Below are 13,690 nucleotides of genomic sequence, written 5' to 3'. Positions count from 1 at the left end.
GGGTCTTATACTGAGGCATCGTAATTTTCAGTTTTGTTCACTATCCCTTTTTGAATAATTCCTAATATTCTATCTAATCTAATTTGATCACTTATAGACCACTTATACCCGTAAGGGTTCAGAGCGGTTTACTAAAGATTAACCAGAAAAGAACTGAGAATTACAAGCAATAAAAAATGTAATTTTTGATGTAGCAATCATTAAATTATAATTTTCTAAGTAAAATATTCTAACTCTCCCATCTTCTGGCATTTGAATATAAAAAGTTGTAGAGTACATTTTTTTTCATTGGTATTTGCAACCTGCGTAGAGGTTGTTTTGACATCTCATTCAAAAGTTGGAACTCAGCGGTGTGCTTCTCCTTTTCCCCATTCTGGGACATGAATTTATTGCCTTGAAACTAGATGTACTCCCAGTACGTGATGATCAAATACTGACCAGACCCAATCCTGCTATTTTTAAAGGTTAGAAAATTCAGAGCCCAGAGTGAGAGACTCGTATGCCAACAGTGTTTTCAGTGTTCCTCTGGGCTAAAATACTATCAGCAAGGGTCTTAGCATGAAGGCGAGATGGAGCAAGAAAGTCTTTATCCAGATCGAAAATTTGATGTTAGGGCAGTTAATGTTATCAGCATAGGTGCCAGCTCTGTGGGTGCTGTGGTTTTATTTATTTATTAGGATTAGGAGATCACTCAAGATGGTGTACAGCAAGAATAAGTCAAACATAAGCAGTAGACAATTACAGCAGTAAAAATATTCAAACAACAATACAATGTCAACACAATAAAACATTTTAATAGGCAGCATAAGGTGAAAGCAAAGATGGAATATATAGATAGATAACATAGAGTAACAGGAGTTAGAAAATAAGGGACTAGTTAAAAGAGAGTTGCAAATGAGATCAGAAAGGTGCTTGAACATTATCGGCTAGGGTAGGAGTTGATAATCATGCCCTGCTATAATATTTGTAGCCGGTGTCATTTACTTCTTCCGTTAAAGGCCTGGTTGAAGAGCCAAGCTTTCACCTGCTTCCTGAAGTAGAGATGGTCTTGTGTTAAGCGAAGCCTTTCAGGGAGTGCATTCCAGAGTTTGGGGGCTATTCCGGAGTAGGCTATTGCTTGAGCATCCCCAATATTGATCAAACCTCATTACTTTGAACAGGAAGCATTTACTTTTGTTAAATTTAGCACCCCCCCCAATCATTTTGAAAAGTTGGCTCCTATGGTTATCAGAAGGGCTGCATATTTTACTAGGTTTTTATTATGTTTTTAACTTTTATTACTGTATTGTAACTTATTTTCTCTATACTTGTAAATTGCTTTGAGGCGTTTTTTTTTTTTTTTTTTTTTTTTAAAGAATAGGTGATTAAGAAATAAATACTTTTAAATCCATGGCAAATTTAAGGGATTGGTGGCCACTCTAGGTGCTTGTCTGGAACAGACACCAATTGCATAATCTTGTGATTGCATCAAGGATCCCAAAACCAATCCTATCTCTGCCACTTCTTAAAGCTGTGCAAGTCACGCAACTGTTTCTTGTGTCAGGATTCAACTATATACTATGTGCTCATTTGGTTAGTCTTACACAGCATGGGAAGTCCCACACTTCCCCCCCAAATTAGTCACCTGTGAGACTGTATTCTCCGAGGACAAGCAGCCTTCAATCTTCTCACAAGTGGGTGACACTGATCAGCCTTGCACAGTCCAGCATTTTGCCAAAGCTAAAAATAGAGCTTTTTGTAGTGTGAACCCCACTCCACCAGGTGTGCTTTTTTTGCTCTCTCCTCACTTGCCTGGTCTCAGAGCTTTTCAGTGCCTTCGGGCTATTTTTCGTTCTCATTTCAGAGTGGCTCCTTTATTTCGGCCTTTTTTCAAATTCATCCTTTATTTTCCTTAGTTTTATTTTGCCCGGGTTTAAGGTTTCTTATTTTTCTGTCATCATCGGGCCATTTTTAGGCCTTGACTTCGGTCGGGTTCTTCCCTTTCTTTTTTCTGTGCCTTGCCCCTTTTTTAGGCACCATTGAGTTTAATTTAGCTGAGGTTTTCCCGTCCATGTTCACGAAGACTTCCAGGGGCTTCAAGCGCTGTACCTGTGCAGTCGGACTATCTTGGACAAAGACATCCATTCTTGGTGTCTGCAGGGTCTTGGGCCTGACCATAGCCCTGCTGTGTTCCTCTGTCTTCGCATGAAGAAGAGGACCCAGGTTTCTCAAGATGCTCAACGAGAGAGAACTTTTGGGACCAAATGTGGTTACTTGACATCAGCATCAAGGTCAAAGGTGTCGGCATCGACATCAAGCATCGCACTGGCATCGGAAGCGTCAGTAAGCATGGCTGCTTTGAGACCCTTAAACACTGGAAGCAGTGAGGCGTCAAGTGGGGCTCCACCTGCCTCGAGGTCTCCTGCTGTGCAGGCCCCCGGGACATTCCATCATTGGACCTGACCCCGAGGCAACGTGAGGATTCAGTGTCATCCTTGTTGGCACTGAGGAGCATTAGTGACATGCTTCGGGTGAAGACCAAGAAGCATCGTCATTGGTGACCCTCGACACATGGTGCCAGGAGCTCCAGGGCATTGAAAAATTCGTTCTCCCTCCATACAGGAGGTGCCGATGCGCTTGTCGCCAAGCAGCCAAGACCCTTCTTGCATCGACCCCAGCAATTCTACAACCTGCTCCTCAACTGGCATCCCAGCTGTTCCCAGTGTCGGCCCCCGATGAATGCATCTGAACCTTGCTCCCAGAGCTGCTGGATGGCCTTATGCAGTGGTGTGCATCGGTATCATGGGTGCTTGTGCCTGCCATACCTCCTGTTGTGGCCCTGCCTGGCCCTGAGCCTTCGGTGCGCCAGCACCGCTTGTGGCCCTGGTGTTGAGTGCCACCCAGGCTGGTACCCCCTTGACATCAGTGGAGGAAGCTTCACCCAGTATCGGATCCACAGTGAACCTAGTTTTGTTAGGCCTTAATTACCTCACAATTCCATGGGCCAGATCTATTAGTGACTTCCATGGTGGTGGAGTCTGCTCTCAAAAGAGCCTGGAGTACTAGGTACTATGCCTCAGTGCCCCCAGGCAGAGAAGCTAGAACCTTGGATTCTTTTGAAAGGAAGATGTATCAGGCTTCATTGCTCATCTCCCATATGCAATCCTACCAGCTCTAAACGAGCATCTACTTGCAAAACTTAGTGCAACAGCTGTCGAACTTGGTGGATGCACTCCCTCTGGAGCAGGCCGAGCCTTTTCGCCACTTAGTCAAGCAGCAGAAGACATGTTGAAATTTCTTGGCCAGGGGCACTTGCGACACTTTTGATGTGGCATCCAGGATCTCTGCTCAAAGTATATCAATGCGCAGACTCTTATACCTGCATGTTTCTGACTTGGAATACTCTGTTTAGCAGTGGTTGGCAGATTCTCCTTGCTGGAGGATAACCTCTTTGGAGAGAAGGTTGAGGAGGTCACTGACCAAATCAAAAAGCATACTGATACAATCTCTTCTTTCTCCCGCTGGGCGCCTTCTGCATCCACCTCCTCATCTAGGAGGGTTTTTGGTAAGCCAGGGAGCAGTTCCTACTACTATCCTAGGCGTAAGTACACTCCAGCTTGCCAGCCTACTCAGGCTCAACCCCAGCATGCTCATTCACGTCAACAGCATGCACCTAAGGCTCTTGCTGCTCCCCAGTCAAAGCAGGGGATGAGCTTTTGACTGGCTCCAGCAGAACATAGCCGCGGGAAAAGTGTCCATCCCGGACAACTTGCCATTTGGTGGAGGCTAAAATAGTTTCACCAAAGGTGGCTTCTTATAACCTCCAACCGTCTCGGATATGCCCTCAATTGGCATCTCCAACCTCCAAATTGCTCACCGAGAGTTCATTCATTCAGCTCAGGCAGGTACTTGCAGAGGAACTCGCCACCCTTCTAAAGGCCCATGCGGTTGAACTCGTTCCATCAGGGAAGAAGGGCAGGGATTCTATTCCAGGTACTTCCTTGTGCAAAAGAAAACAGGGGGAATGCGTCCCATCCTGGACTTAAGGGCTCTGAACAGATTTCAAGTCCGAGAAAAGTTCAGGATGGTTTTCCTGGGCACCCTTTGCCCCGTGATTCAGAAAAACGATTGGCTATGGTCTCTGGACTTAAAGGACACATATACTCGCATCCCGATATTTCCAGCCCACCGGAAGTATCTTCGATTTTCTGTAGCAGGTATTCTCCGAGGACAGCAGGCTTCAGTCCCTCCCATCTCCCCTTAGAGTTGTCTCCTTGGGTATTTTTACTTTCGTTTTAAACTGAGGAGACCGCATTTGCGCGACGGGCAGGAAGGTACTTGCACATTCGCAGTGGAGCGCGTCTTATGCTCCACAAAGCTCTATTTTTCAGCTTTGGCAAAATGCCGGACCAGGCAACGTGGATCAACGTCACCCACTTGTGTGAATATATGAAGCCTGCTGTCCTCGGAGAATAACTGCTACAGGTAAGTATCTTCGCTTTACTGCAGAGGGCTCAGCTTATGGCTAGTGATCTTGGGACCCATTAGGCTGTAGTATTGGGGAGTGCTTGGCTTGGGGAAGTGAGTGTGAGATAAAACCATTTAAAATGGAAGGGGACTGGATCAGATGTGTGGGAAGCCTGGCTTTGAGCCTTTCTTCTCCTTCCTCAGTGTGTAGTACTTGAATGAGTATTCACCCGGCATAGTTTGTAAGTTGTTGCTGGCAGGAAAGCCTTCTTCATTGGAATCATGTGATGTTGGCTGCAGGCTGAGAACAATCAAAAGAAAAGCAAAAGCTTCGCTGTATAAAAATAGCCTGAGTGGAAAGTGCCAGGAGTTAGTTTTCTCCAGCTGATGTCCTTTGCCTCTGGAAATTAAATTCCTCTTCCTGTCCTGTACCAGGGAAGGAGACAGCCAATCACCCAGCAACAAAATCCCTGCAGCCAAGAATGAGCATTTCCCATCTGTGTGCATAATGTATTAGAAGAGTTAATTTTGATAAGAGCTCTGCTAGTCATGTAACTTACAGGAAAACCTGGAAACCAAATGCTTAGCACCTCCCAAATGTCAGTGATTTCTGCCAGAATCCCTTTTACAGATATAAGAAGTACAGGTTAGCTGGGCCAGTTCAAGGCTTTGGGTTCCCTGTCCACTGCTCTAACCCTTAGTCTACAGCTTTGGGTGAATCTCAGCTGGGCGGACCAGATGGGCCTTGTTGGTCTTTATCTGCTGTTATTAACCAAGAAAGAGCTTTTCCATACTTATCTACCCAGGAAGGTGGAGTGCAAAGGCAGATGATGACAAAATCTGTCTTTGGTAAGAAGAGAGATCTACAGAAAGTCAGGCTTTATAGCTGTCACTTGGAATATATCCCTAACAGCAGGCACAGGAAGAACTGGACAATTTGGATGGCCCAATTTATCTTTCTCTGCCATTATTCACATTCGGGCTTTCCCAGACTGGAGTAACCTGCATGAAGCAGCCATAGGTATTTTAACTCTTACATCAGTAAGCCTGGGCTAGCTGAATGCATTGCCTGACTGACTTTATCAAGGCCATATGCTATTGGAATTATGTTAGGGAGGACTCATGGGACTTTTAATCATCCTGCTCTGTTGAAATGTATTATTTGTTGTATATTATTAAAATATACTTTTATTGTATGTGTGTGTGTGTTTACTGCACTCTGGTTTGGTGTATTCAGATAATTTTGAGTTTTTCAGTTTAGTTCACACCAGTGGTGTTCTTAGCTTGTTCGCCACTTGGCGCATCCCCTTCCAGCATGTCACCCCCCCCCCCCCCCCACCCAAAGCACATCTCCTGACCTTTCCTTCTAGCAAGGGGGTACACAGAGCTGGTGCACAGCAGTCGTCGGCTCTGCCCGTCCCTTGCCCCAAAACAGAAAGTAATTTCAGAGGGGGCAGGGGACCGGCAGAGCCAACAGCCTTTCACCTGCACCATTCGTCCCCTTGCTGCCTGCACCCAAAGTGGACCGTCCCTGCTGTTCTGCCCTTGGTACGCTACTAGCTCCCGCCTTTTTATCGGTAGCTCAAGGCAAGTTACATGCAGGTATAGTAAATTTTTCTCTGTCACCAGTGGATTTATAATCTGGTTTTGTACCTGAGGCAATCGATATATGACTTGCCCAAGGTCACAAGAGCATCAGTGGGAGATGCAGGCCTTGAACCCCAGTTTTCCTGGTTTTCTGCTGCTCTGGTCACACAAAGCTACCCCTTTCTTGGCTGTGTGGATTTCAGGATAAGACATAGGAAGGGGCCTGAATGTTAGATGAAGGATGGAACTAGTAAAAGCCATAAAATGAGCAGATGGATCCTGTCACTGTAACAGTGCTAGAAAGAGGGTGAAAGGCTGGGGAGAAAGCATGGTGGAGGACAGGCTGATGTTTTAGGTTTACATATGGAAATTGTATTGCCTTATGTACCTGGCTCATGGGCCAGACTTAGGTTTTTCACTATATGGTTTTGCACTATATCTGCTGTTTTGTATTGAAATTCTTATTAGAGAGTTGAGGTAGAGAGCTTGGTAAATTATATAAATGTCATGGGGATGGGGTTTACATGAATTAATGCACATCCATGCTGTTTAATCGCTTTGGTCCTCTGAGAGCAAGGGTATGTAGGATTTTGGGTTTCTAGGAGTGCCACAGAGTGAGGGGATGGTTAGAAGGCTGGATGTGTTCCAAATCTCACATGCTGTTCTTGAAGTACTTTGATTGTGGAATATCCCACTAGGGGTACTTCTGGCTCATGTATTGCAGCCAGTCTTAACCTGCATGACTTCTCTGAAAATTAACAGCTACAGACTAGAGTCACTTAAAGTGCCTCTGCCTGCTGGGCAGCTGAGTGGGGGAAAAAACAGTGCTCTTACATTAAAAAAAATCATACTGTTTTACTCCCCCAAGCTAACCACTCAGAGGTACACCTCTTTTTAACCTAGCTAAAAGCACACTTCCTTTGGAGGTTGGGCAGAAGGGGGCAATTTCCAGACCATCCAAATAGCCCTTGGAATCTTCTGAAGAAGGACTTATGTGCTTTTAAAAGCACAAGTATTGCATCGCTTAATAAATGCAGTGTTAGCAAAAGGATCAGAGCCTGCACAGTCTGGGTGTCTTCAGGAGAAATTGAGCTGCTGGAGCTGTGGTTTTTTTTTTTTTTTTTCTTTAGGACCTGGCAGGGTACTCTTGAGACTTCCAGCTTAGTCAGAACTTACTTTTGGTGAGCCTTTAGTCAAAGCTACCTGGAAGTCTCTCCTGTGCAGTATAACTTGCTACGGGATCCTCCAGTATGTATGGTTTATAGTTTATTAGCTTGATATACCGCACTTCCTCTGAATCAGACCGGTAGGTGGCAGTATTATGTAAAGGCTGTGAGTGCTGGTTTTACAAATCTTTGGCCTGAGGCAGGGCCGCCGAGAGGTGGGGCGGGGTGGGGGCAGAATTCCCCGGGCCTGGCCTCCAAGGGGGGCCCAGGGTCGGGGTCTCTCTCTCCTGCTCCTGAAGAAAACTCTGGCGCCATGGACTTCGTTTTGGCTGGCGAGGGTCTCCCCCCAGGCCCCGCCAGCAGAAGAGGCCTTCCTCTAGTGCTTCTCTTCACTCTGCCACATTGCCTGCCAAGCGACTACTTTTCCCCTCAGGTTCTGAAACCAAGCATGTGCAACGTGAGAGAAAAAGCCGTAGGGGTAGAGCACACAATGTGACGGTTTGAAGAGCAACACTGGAGGAAGACTTTTGCTGGTGAGGCCTCGGGATCCCAGTCAGCCAAGGTATTTGGAGTTGTGGCGGGGGGAGGAGAGGTGGCAGCGACAGCGATCCTGGGGGGGGGGGGGGGGGGGGGGGGGCGGCGCGCCCCAGTCTTTCAGCGGCCCTGGCCTGAGGTACAGAATCTGGACCTTCTTATGGCAGTGGACAGTGTAGTCTCAGAGCCCCATAACTACATTAATGTGGCATTGCAGCATTTCAGGATTAATAAAATTAAGAACATAAGACGTGTTATTCAGCCTTCTGTCTTGATTTTGACAATACCCAGTCCATATTCTAAGATAAATCCATTCCTTGTTACTTACTTGCAGTGAAAAGCAGAGGTTCTTCCAAATCACTATGGCTTATTGACTTTTCCTACAGGAACTTGTCCAAACCCTATTTGCCTTAACCACATCCTCTGGCAACAAGTTCCACAGCTTGCTTTTGCATTAAGTGAAACATATTTTCTCTAATTTATAGTAACAGATGTAATGCTAGTATTACTCATTTTTATAGCACTACTAGACTCGAGCAGTGCTGTACACTTGCACATGAGCAAGTCCCTTCTCCATAGAGCTTACAATCTATCTAAAGTAGACAAGAGAATTAGAACATTTCATTTATGGGAATGGTTAAAAGCAACTTAAGTAAGAGTAGGAGATTTAAAACCAGCCTAAAAAAAGGTGGGCTTTTAGGCTGGATTAGACTAGGTCCTGCATTGGGGAACTGGCACAAATATGAGACAGATATGGTGGACTGTTGAGTTAGTCACCGAGCACACAGCACTTGTACTTTGATGCATACAGATGATTGGAGGTGTTGTATGTAATCAGCCGATGGAGGGTTAACAGATATACAGTGTTTTCCCATCGAAGATCGGTCATCCAGCGTTTACGTGCAATACGTTTACAGCGGCCAAGCAGAAAGTGTGGCGTCTGTAGGAAAAGGACTATCGAGCTGGCAGGACTGATTTGTGATCCTTTTTGTATGATATAATGTATAATTAGTGTAAAACATATGTAAAATAAGAAACAGCATATGTGTGCAGTTCAGAATGTAATAATGGTTGGTTTGTATTCAAATACAGGTGGTGCAAGGTGAGTGGATGAATGAATGAGTGAGGTTTTAATATTAGGTAGCAGTGCCAGCAGGGTTAGTGGGGCATTGCAATATAATAACATTTTTTGTGATACTGAAAAAATTACTGGGGTCTTTGTGTAATAGATATTAAAAGTGACTCTGGAATCAAAAGTTTTATCCCCTAATTAGTAATATGGATTAGACTAGGGCCAGAAAGGGAACATGAGACACTGACTCGGGAAGTTTATTCCAGGCATATGGTGCAGCAAGGTGGAAAGAAAGGAATCTGGAGTTGGCGGTCGACGAGAAGGACACAGATAAATGACTTACTTGATGAGTGGAGTCCTGAGAAGGTGTGTCCCCTAGTCTTAGTACTATTTTGAAGGCGTAAATAACCGTATATATGTACAGCTCTTCAACTCCCATTGCAGCTCCTTGTGACTCTGGATAAATCACTTAACTTTCCATGGCCCCAGGTACAAAATAAGTACCTGCATATAAATTGCATCCCCTTTCCCTTTCAAATTTCCCTAAATCCCTCTTTTGGGTTTCCCTAGCATAGTTCCTACTGCTGCTTTAACAGATGTATAGATGTAGGGTCTATAATACGTACTCAGATTATTACCTCGGAGTCTTCACCAGCGCAACGTTTCCCTAGCTGGAATGAACATACACTCCTGTACTTTCTCTCCTTTTGGTGGTAGAAAGATAGTCCTCTTCTTCCATGGCAGACCAGTAGGAATATGCCTCAGACGGAGTAAATTTCTGATCTATCCTCTCTATATTCTGGTGCAGCAAGTAACCTGTCAATATTTACTTTGTCTCTGCTTTTAACGTAGCTACTTCTGGGATGTATTTCACATATTAGAATGAGAGGCACTGTTTTTATGTGGTACCAGTTTTCCCTTTCTCCAAGATCATTCAGTGTCTGCTTTAATTCCAGCTGTTCAGTTGTCGGTTCTTTCAACTGTGGTGTGCCACAGTGAGTCGTCCTTGTATACATTTTCCTTTTTTAATCCAGTCACAGTGCATTAGTGGCTTTCTGTTTGCTGATGATGTCCAGTTAATACATTACTTGGATTCCCGTAGGCTGGACTTGTCAACTCTTAATAGTTGACTGGAGGAAGTTTCTAAATGGTTTTGAGTAATTCCCTTAAGCTAAATCCATCTAAATCTACTTCTGTGTGGATCATTGATTGGCATCAGCCATTGTCCTTAGCACCTACTTTAGAAGGGATGCAGCTCTTTTTTGTTAAGTCCTTCAAATTATTGGTTATCTTTTTAGATCCTGAGTTGAAAATTTGAAAGCCAGATCTCTGTGGAAATGAAATCTGATTTCCATTATGTTCATTCCCACTATTCCAGGACGAGTGGGTAGTTATGTCCATCGACCAGCAGGTGGAAATAGAAAATACAGAACTGAGCACTACTACATAGCTCCCTGCTAGCAGCTCAGCTCCTCAGTATCTTCTATCTCCAGCAGGTGGATGGACAGACTTCCTCTGGTTCTGAGGCCTTGCTCCTGGTCCAGTTGGTCAGCTGGTTCCCAGTTGAGCAGAGTGAGCAGTTGAGCAGACATACCTGGTGGTGCTGGGTACCTGTCGTGCCTTCCCCCTGGGGTGTTCTGCGCCTTTTCCCTGTTTTCCCTCTGTGTGAGAGAGCCTGCTGAGCAACCAGTCTGCTCAGAAGATGAGGAGTCGCAGGCAACACAGTGAGTCTGGCAGGCTGGTGCTGCTGCTGTGCCCTGTTCTGAAAGGGGGGGTGGGTGACTGTGTCCCCGGGTAGCTTGGATCCAGGGTGGTGGGTCCTTTCTGCTGTGCTTCAGGCCTTGGGACATCGATGGGAGCACTGTGTGTCGGTGCTACAATAAAAATAAAAAATAAAACCATGGAGGAAGTGGAGGAGCAGTTTAATGATTAGATCAGTGGAGTGAGAACCAGGGGAGCCTGGTTGAAATCTCACAACTGCTCCTTGAGGTCTTTGGCAGATACAAACAGACTGTGATTCCTCCGAAGACAGAAAACTGTTTAATCTACCTGAATGTAAAAAAAAAAAAAGGACATATTTTTGCTTGTTTGTGCTGTGCTCTGGTTTAAAAAAAAAAAGCGGGTGTGTAGCGCGGTGCGCCACATGTTTTCCCGCGCAGTGGCGGTCTCTGGCCATGGCAACCCCCGCTAAGTGTGTGACCTGCTGCCCATCTTGCAGTGAGCGATGTTCCTCCTTGGGCTGCTGCAAGTCCGGTTCCCAAGTGGAGGAGCTGATTCGGGGCTCGCATATACAGGGCACGCTCGGTCACAGCAGCACGTTTCTTTGGCCTTGGTGCTTCGCCTCAGAAGGAGGCGGGAATGGCGGTCATTTTGGGGGTTTTTCAGCAGAAGTGAAGCCCCTGTGCAGGCAGCTGTGTAGGTGGGGGTCCCTTCGGGTCAGGGCCAACCGTTCGTCTGCTCCATCAGGCCTTGGGCTGGTGCTAGGAGCCTTTTCTCCAGCAGGCCTGGCAGCTCCAGGGAGAGAGAGGAGATGGGGATCTCCCTGCCTGTTCCCAGGGGATCCTGACTGCTGCCCCATGGAGAATTAGTCTCAGATTTCGCTGCAGTTGGGCTGTTAGGAGGCGGCCCCGTGATTTCAGAGGCACTTGCAGCACTCCCTTGGGGAGTTTCCAGAAGGTAGTCAGGTGGCTAGCCTTATGAAGAGCCTCAGGGGACCATCCAGGGTATTTCTCCATTCACCTGGACATTCGGGTCCAGCTTGCCGCAAGGTGGAGTGCGTCTGACACAGGCCTACAGGTTGGGAGGACCGTGGCCCGTCCTTTTTCTCTGGTGCCAGAAGGAGGAGATGTTCCCTTACCTAAGTTGACGGCCTTGCCTTGAGGGATCTGCTAGATAGGAAGCCGAAACGGGCTTTCCAGCACACCTTGAGGTGACTGCTTTGGAGCTGCAGGCTTCTATTTGTAGCCCTTTGGTGGCACAGGCCTGTTTGCAGTGATATTAGCAGTCCTTTTTCTTGGGGCAGTCCCGGGCTGCCTGGATAGAGGCGGGCTTAGCCTGTCTGATGGCCACTGTGTATGTCAGTTTTTCAGCCACAGGCATGTATTTGATGCTCTCTGCGATGTGTCAGTTCTGGCTGCGGGCGTGGGTGGCCATTGCCACTTCAAAGGCCTGTGTGGTCAGGTTACCCTTTTGAGACACATTTCTTTTTGGGAATGACCTCAGCAATTTGGTTCAGGAGCTGAGTGAGCAGGCCCCAGCGTCCTCCAGAAGACGTTCCTTGTTCCTCTGCGTGCCTTGTGGGCTCAGCAGGTGCCCTGTTTCATGACAGGTCCTTGTGTAGGTCTGGTCGTCAGACCTTTGGCTAGAGGGGCTCAGTTTTGGGCCCGGCAATCTTCCTTCCTGGGGACGGAGAACCGGCAGGGCACTCAGAGTGAGTGGCTGCTGTCTCCCGGCAATCCCAATATAGCCAGGCCGGATGGTCCCTCTGGGCCTAATGGGGGCCGCTTCAGGCCTTTCGGGACGTGTGGTCTACCTTTTCCTCAGCTCTGGCACTGGTTATTCTGGATGGCTTCCAGTTGGAGTTCTCCCCTCCGGTAGCTCCTTGCAGTCTCCTTGTCGGGGGGCCTCTGGCAGCTCGGAGCAGAAGCTCAGTTGAGGTGCTGCTGGCCCTTTGGGCCATTGTTCCCATCCCTCCCGCCGAGCGTGGTCTGGTCGGTTCTCCTCCTATTTTGAGGTTCCCAGGAAGATGGGAGCAGTGCAACCCAATTGGGATCTCTAGGGGTCCACTGGTGTCCGTTTTCGGATGGTGACCCTCAGGTCTGTGCTCCAGTCCATTCAGAGAGAGAGAGTTGTCTCTGCTCTTGAGACGAGGGAGGCGTAATTACCTTCCCCTCTTGGGGCTGCTTCTGCAGTTCTTTTCCAATTCCGGTCCCGACCATTTGGTCTCCTCACGGGCCCGGGGACCTTTTCCTAGGTCATGCGTGTAGCGGTCTTTCTGCGGAGACAGAGGTTTCATTTCCTCCTGCACTTGGGTAGCTGGCTAATCCGAGCCTCCTCTTCCCAAGCCTGTGTAGAGGCTCCTTCAACGATGGTTCGCCTCCTGTTTTGTTTTTTCTTTTCTGGTTTGGGTGTTCAATTTCAGTGGGCGCGGCTGGTGCCAGCACACCAGCTTGGAGCATCTAGGTGTTCTTTTCGATTCCCTGTGAGCTTGAGTGTTTCTCACAGAGGGATGGCGCTTTAAGTTAGTGCACTGGAGTTTTCGCTTCTGTTTCATTCCCAGCTTCCAGCCTGGGATTTTGTGCAGCTCCTTGGTTCTGTGACAGCGGCCCTGGAAGTGGTACCTTACACTCGGATGCGGCCAATTTATAGGGCCCTGTTCAGCTCCTGGTCTCTGATTTCAGAGGGTTACAGCCTCTGGCTTCTTTACCCCTGGCGGTCAGACAGACCTGAGGTGGTTGTGGCTTCAACAGTCATTGACCCTAGGGAGGCCCTCCCCGCTCCTGCCTTGGGAAGTGGGGTCTATGGTTGACAGTTTCTTGGGCTGGGGGGGCCCTTTGCACCCCTGGCACGGCTCTTGATTTCCAGTAGAGGCACATTGGCCCTCTGGAGCTGTGAGGGGTGTGCTAAGCTCTGGTGGCTTTTGCCCCGCTGTTGGAAATGCCTTGGTTTGGGCCTTTTCAGACATTGCTGTGGCACTAGCCTCTTCTACTAGCTATGGGGGGACTCCTAGCAGTCTGCTGACTCTGGAGCCCAACTGGTTAATGGTTGGGGCAGAGCCTTTTGGCGGTTTTGAGGGGTCCCTCTCTTGGGGACCGACCTTAGCAGGCACGTTCGGACTTCCAGCAATTGGGAGCTGTCGGTCGAGCCATTACAGCTGCTGATGTGT

General features: G+C 47.5%; 1 protein-coding gene across 6 annotated transcripts in view; it reads left to right on the top strand.

The window, feature by feature from the left end:
* Nucleotides 1-13,690, top strand: part of FBXL20 (F-box and leucine rich repeat protein 20) — a 71,601-nt gene that overhangs the window by 31,300 nt on the left and 26,611 nt on the right. The window contains exon 2 of one of the 6 annotated variants that reach the window (XM_030220701.1): nt 9,072-9,171. The exons of the other annotated variants lie outside the window; for them this stretch is intronic. Coding sequence (XP_030076561.1) covers nt 9,076-9,171 — 96 coding nt within the window. The 5' untranslated portion in view covers nt 9,072-9,075. The remainder of the gene's footprint in view (nt 1-9,071; nt 9,172-13,690) is intronic. 6 annotated transcript variants of the gene reach the window in all.

The sequence above is a fragment of the Microcaecilia unicolor genome, chromosome 12 (assembly GCF_901765095.1).
Source record: "Microcaecilia unicolor chromosome 12, aMicUni1.1, whole genome shotgun sequence".
Taxonomy (NCBI): Eukaryota; Metazoa; Chordata; class Amphibia; order Gymnophiona; family Siphonopidae; genus Microcaecilia; species Microcaecilia unicolor.
Note: the sequence above shows the minus strand (reverse complement) of the source record. Positions and strands in the feature narration are given on the sequence as shown.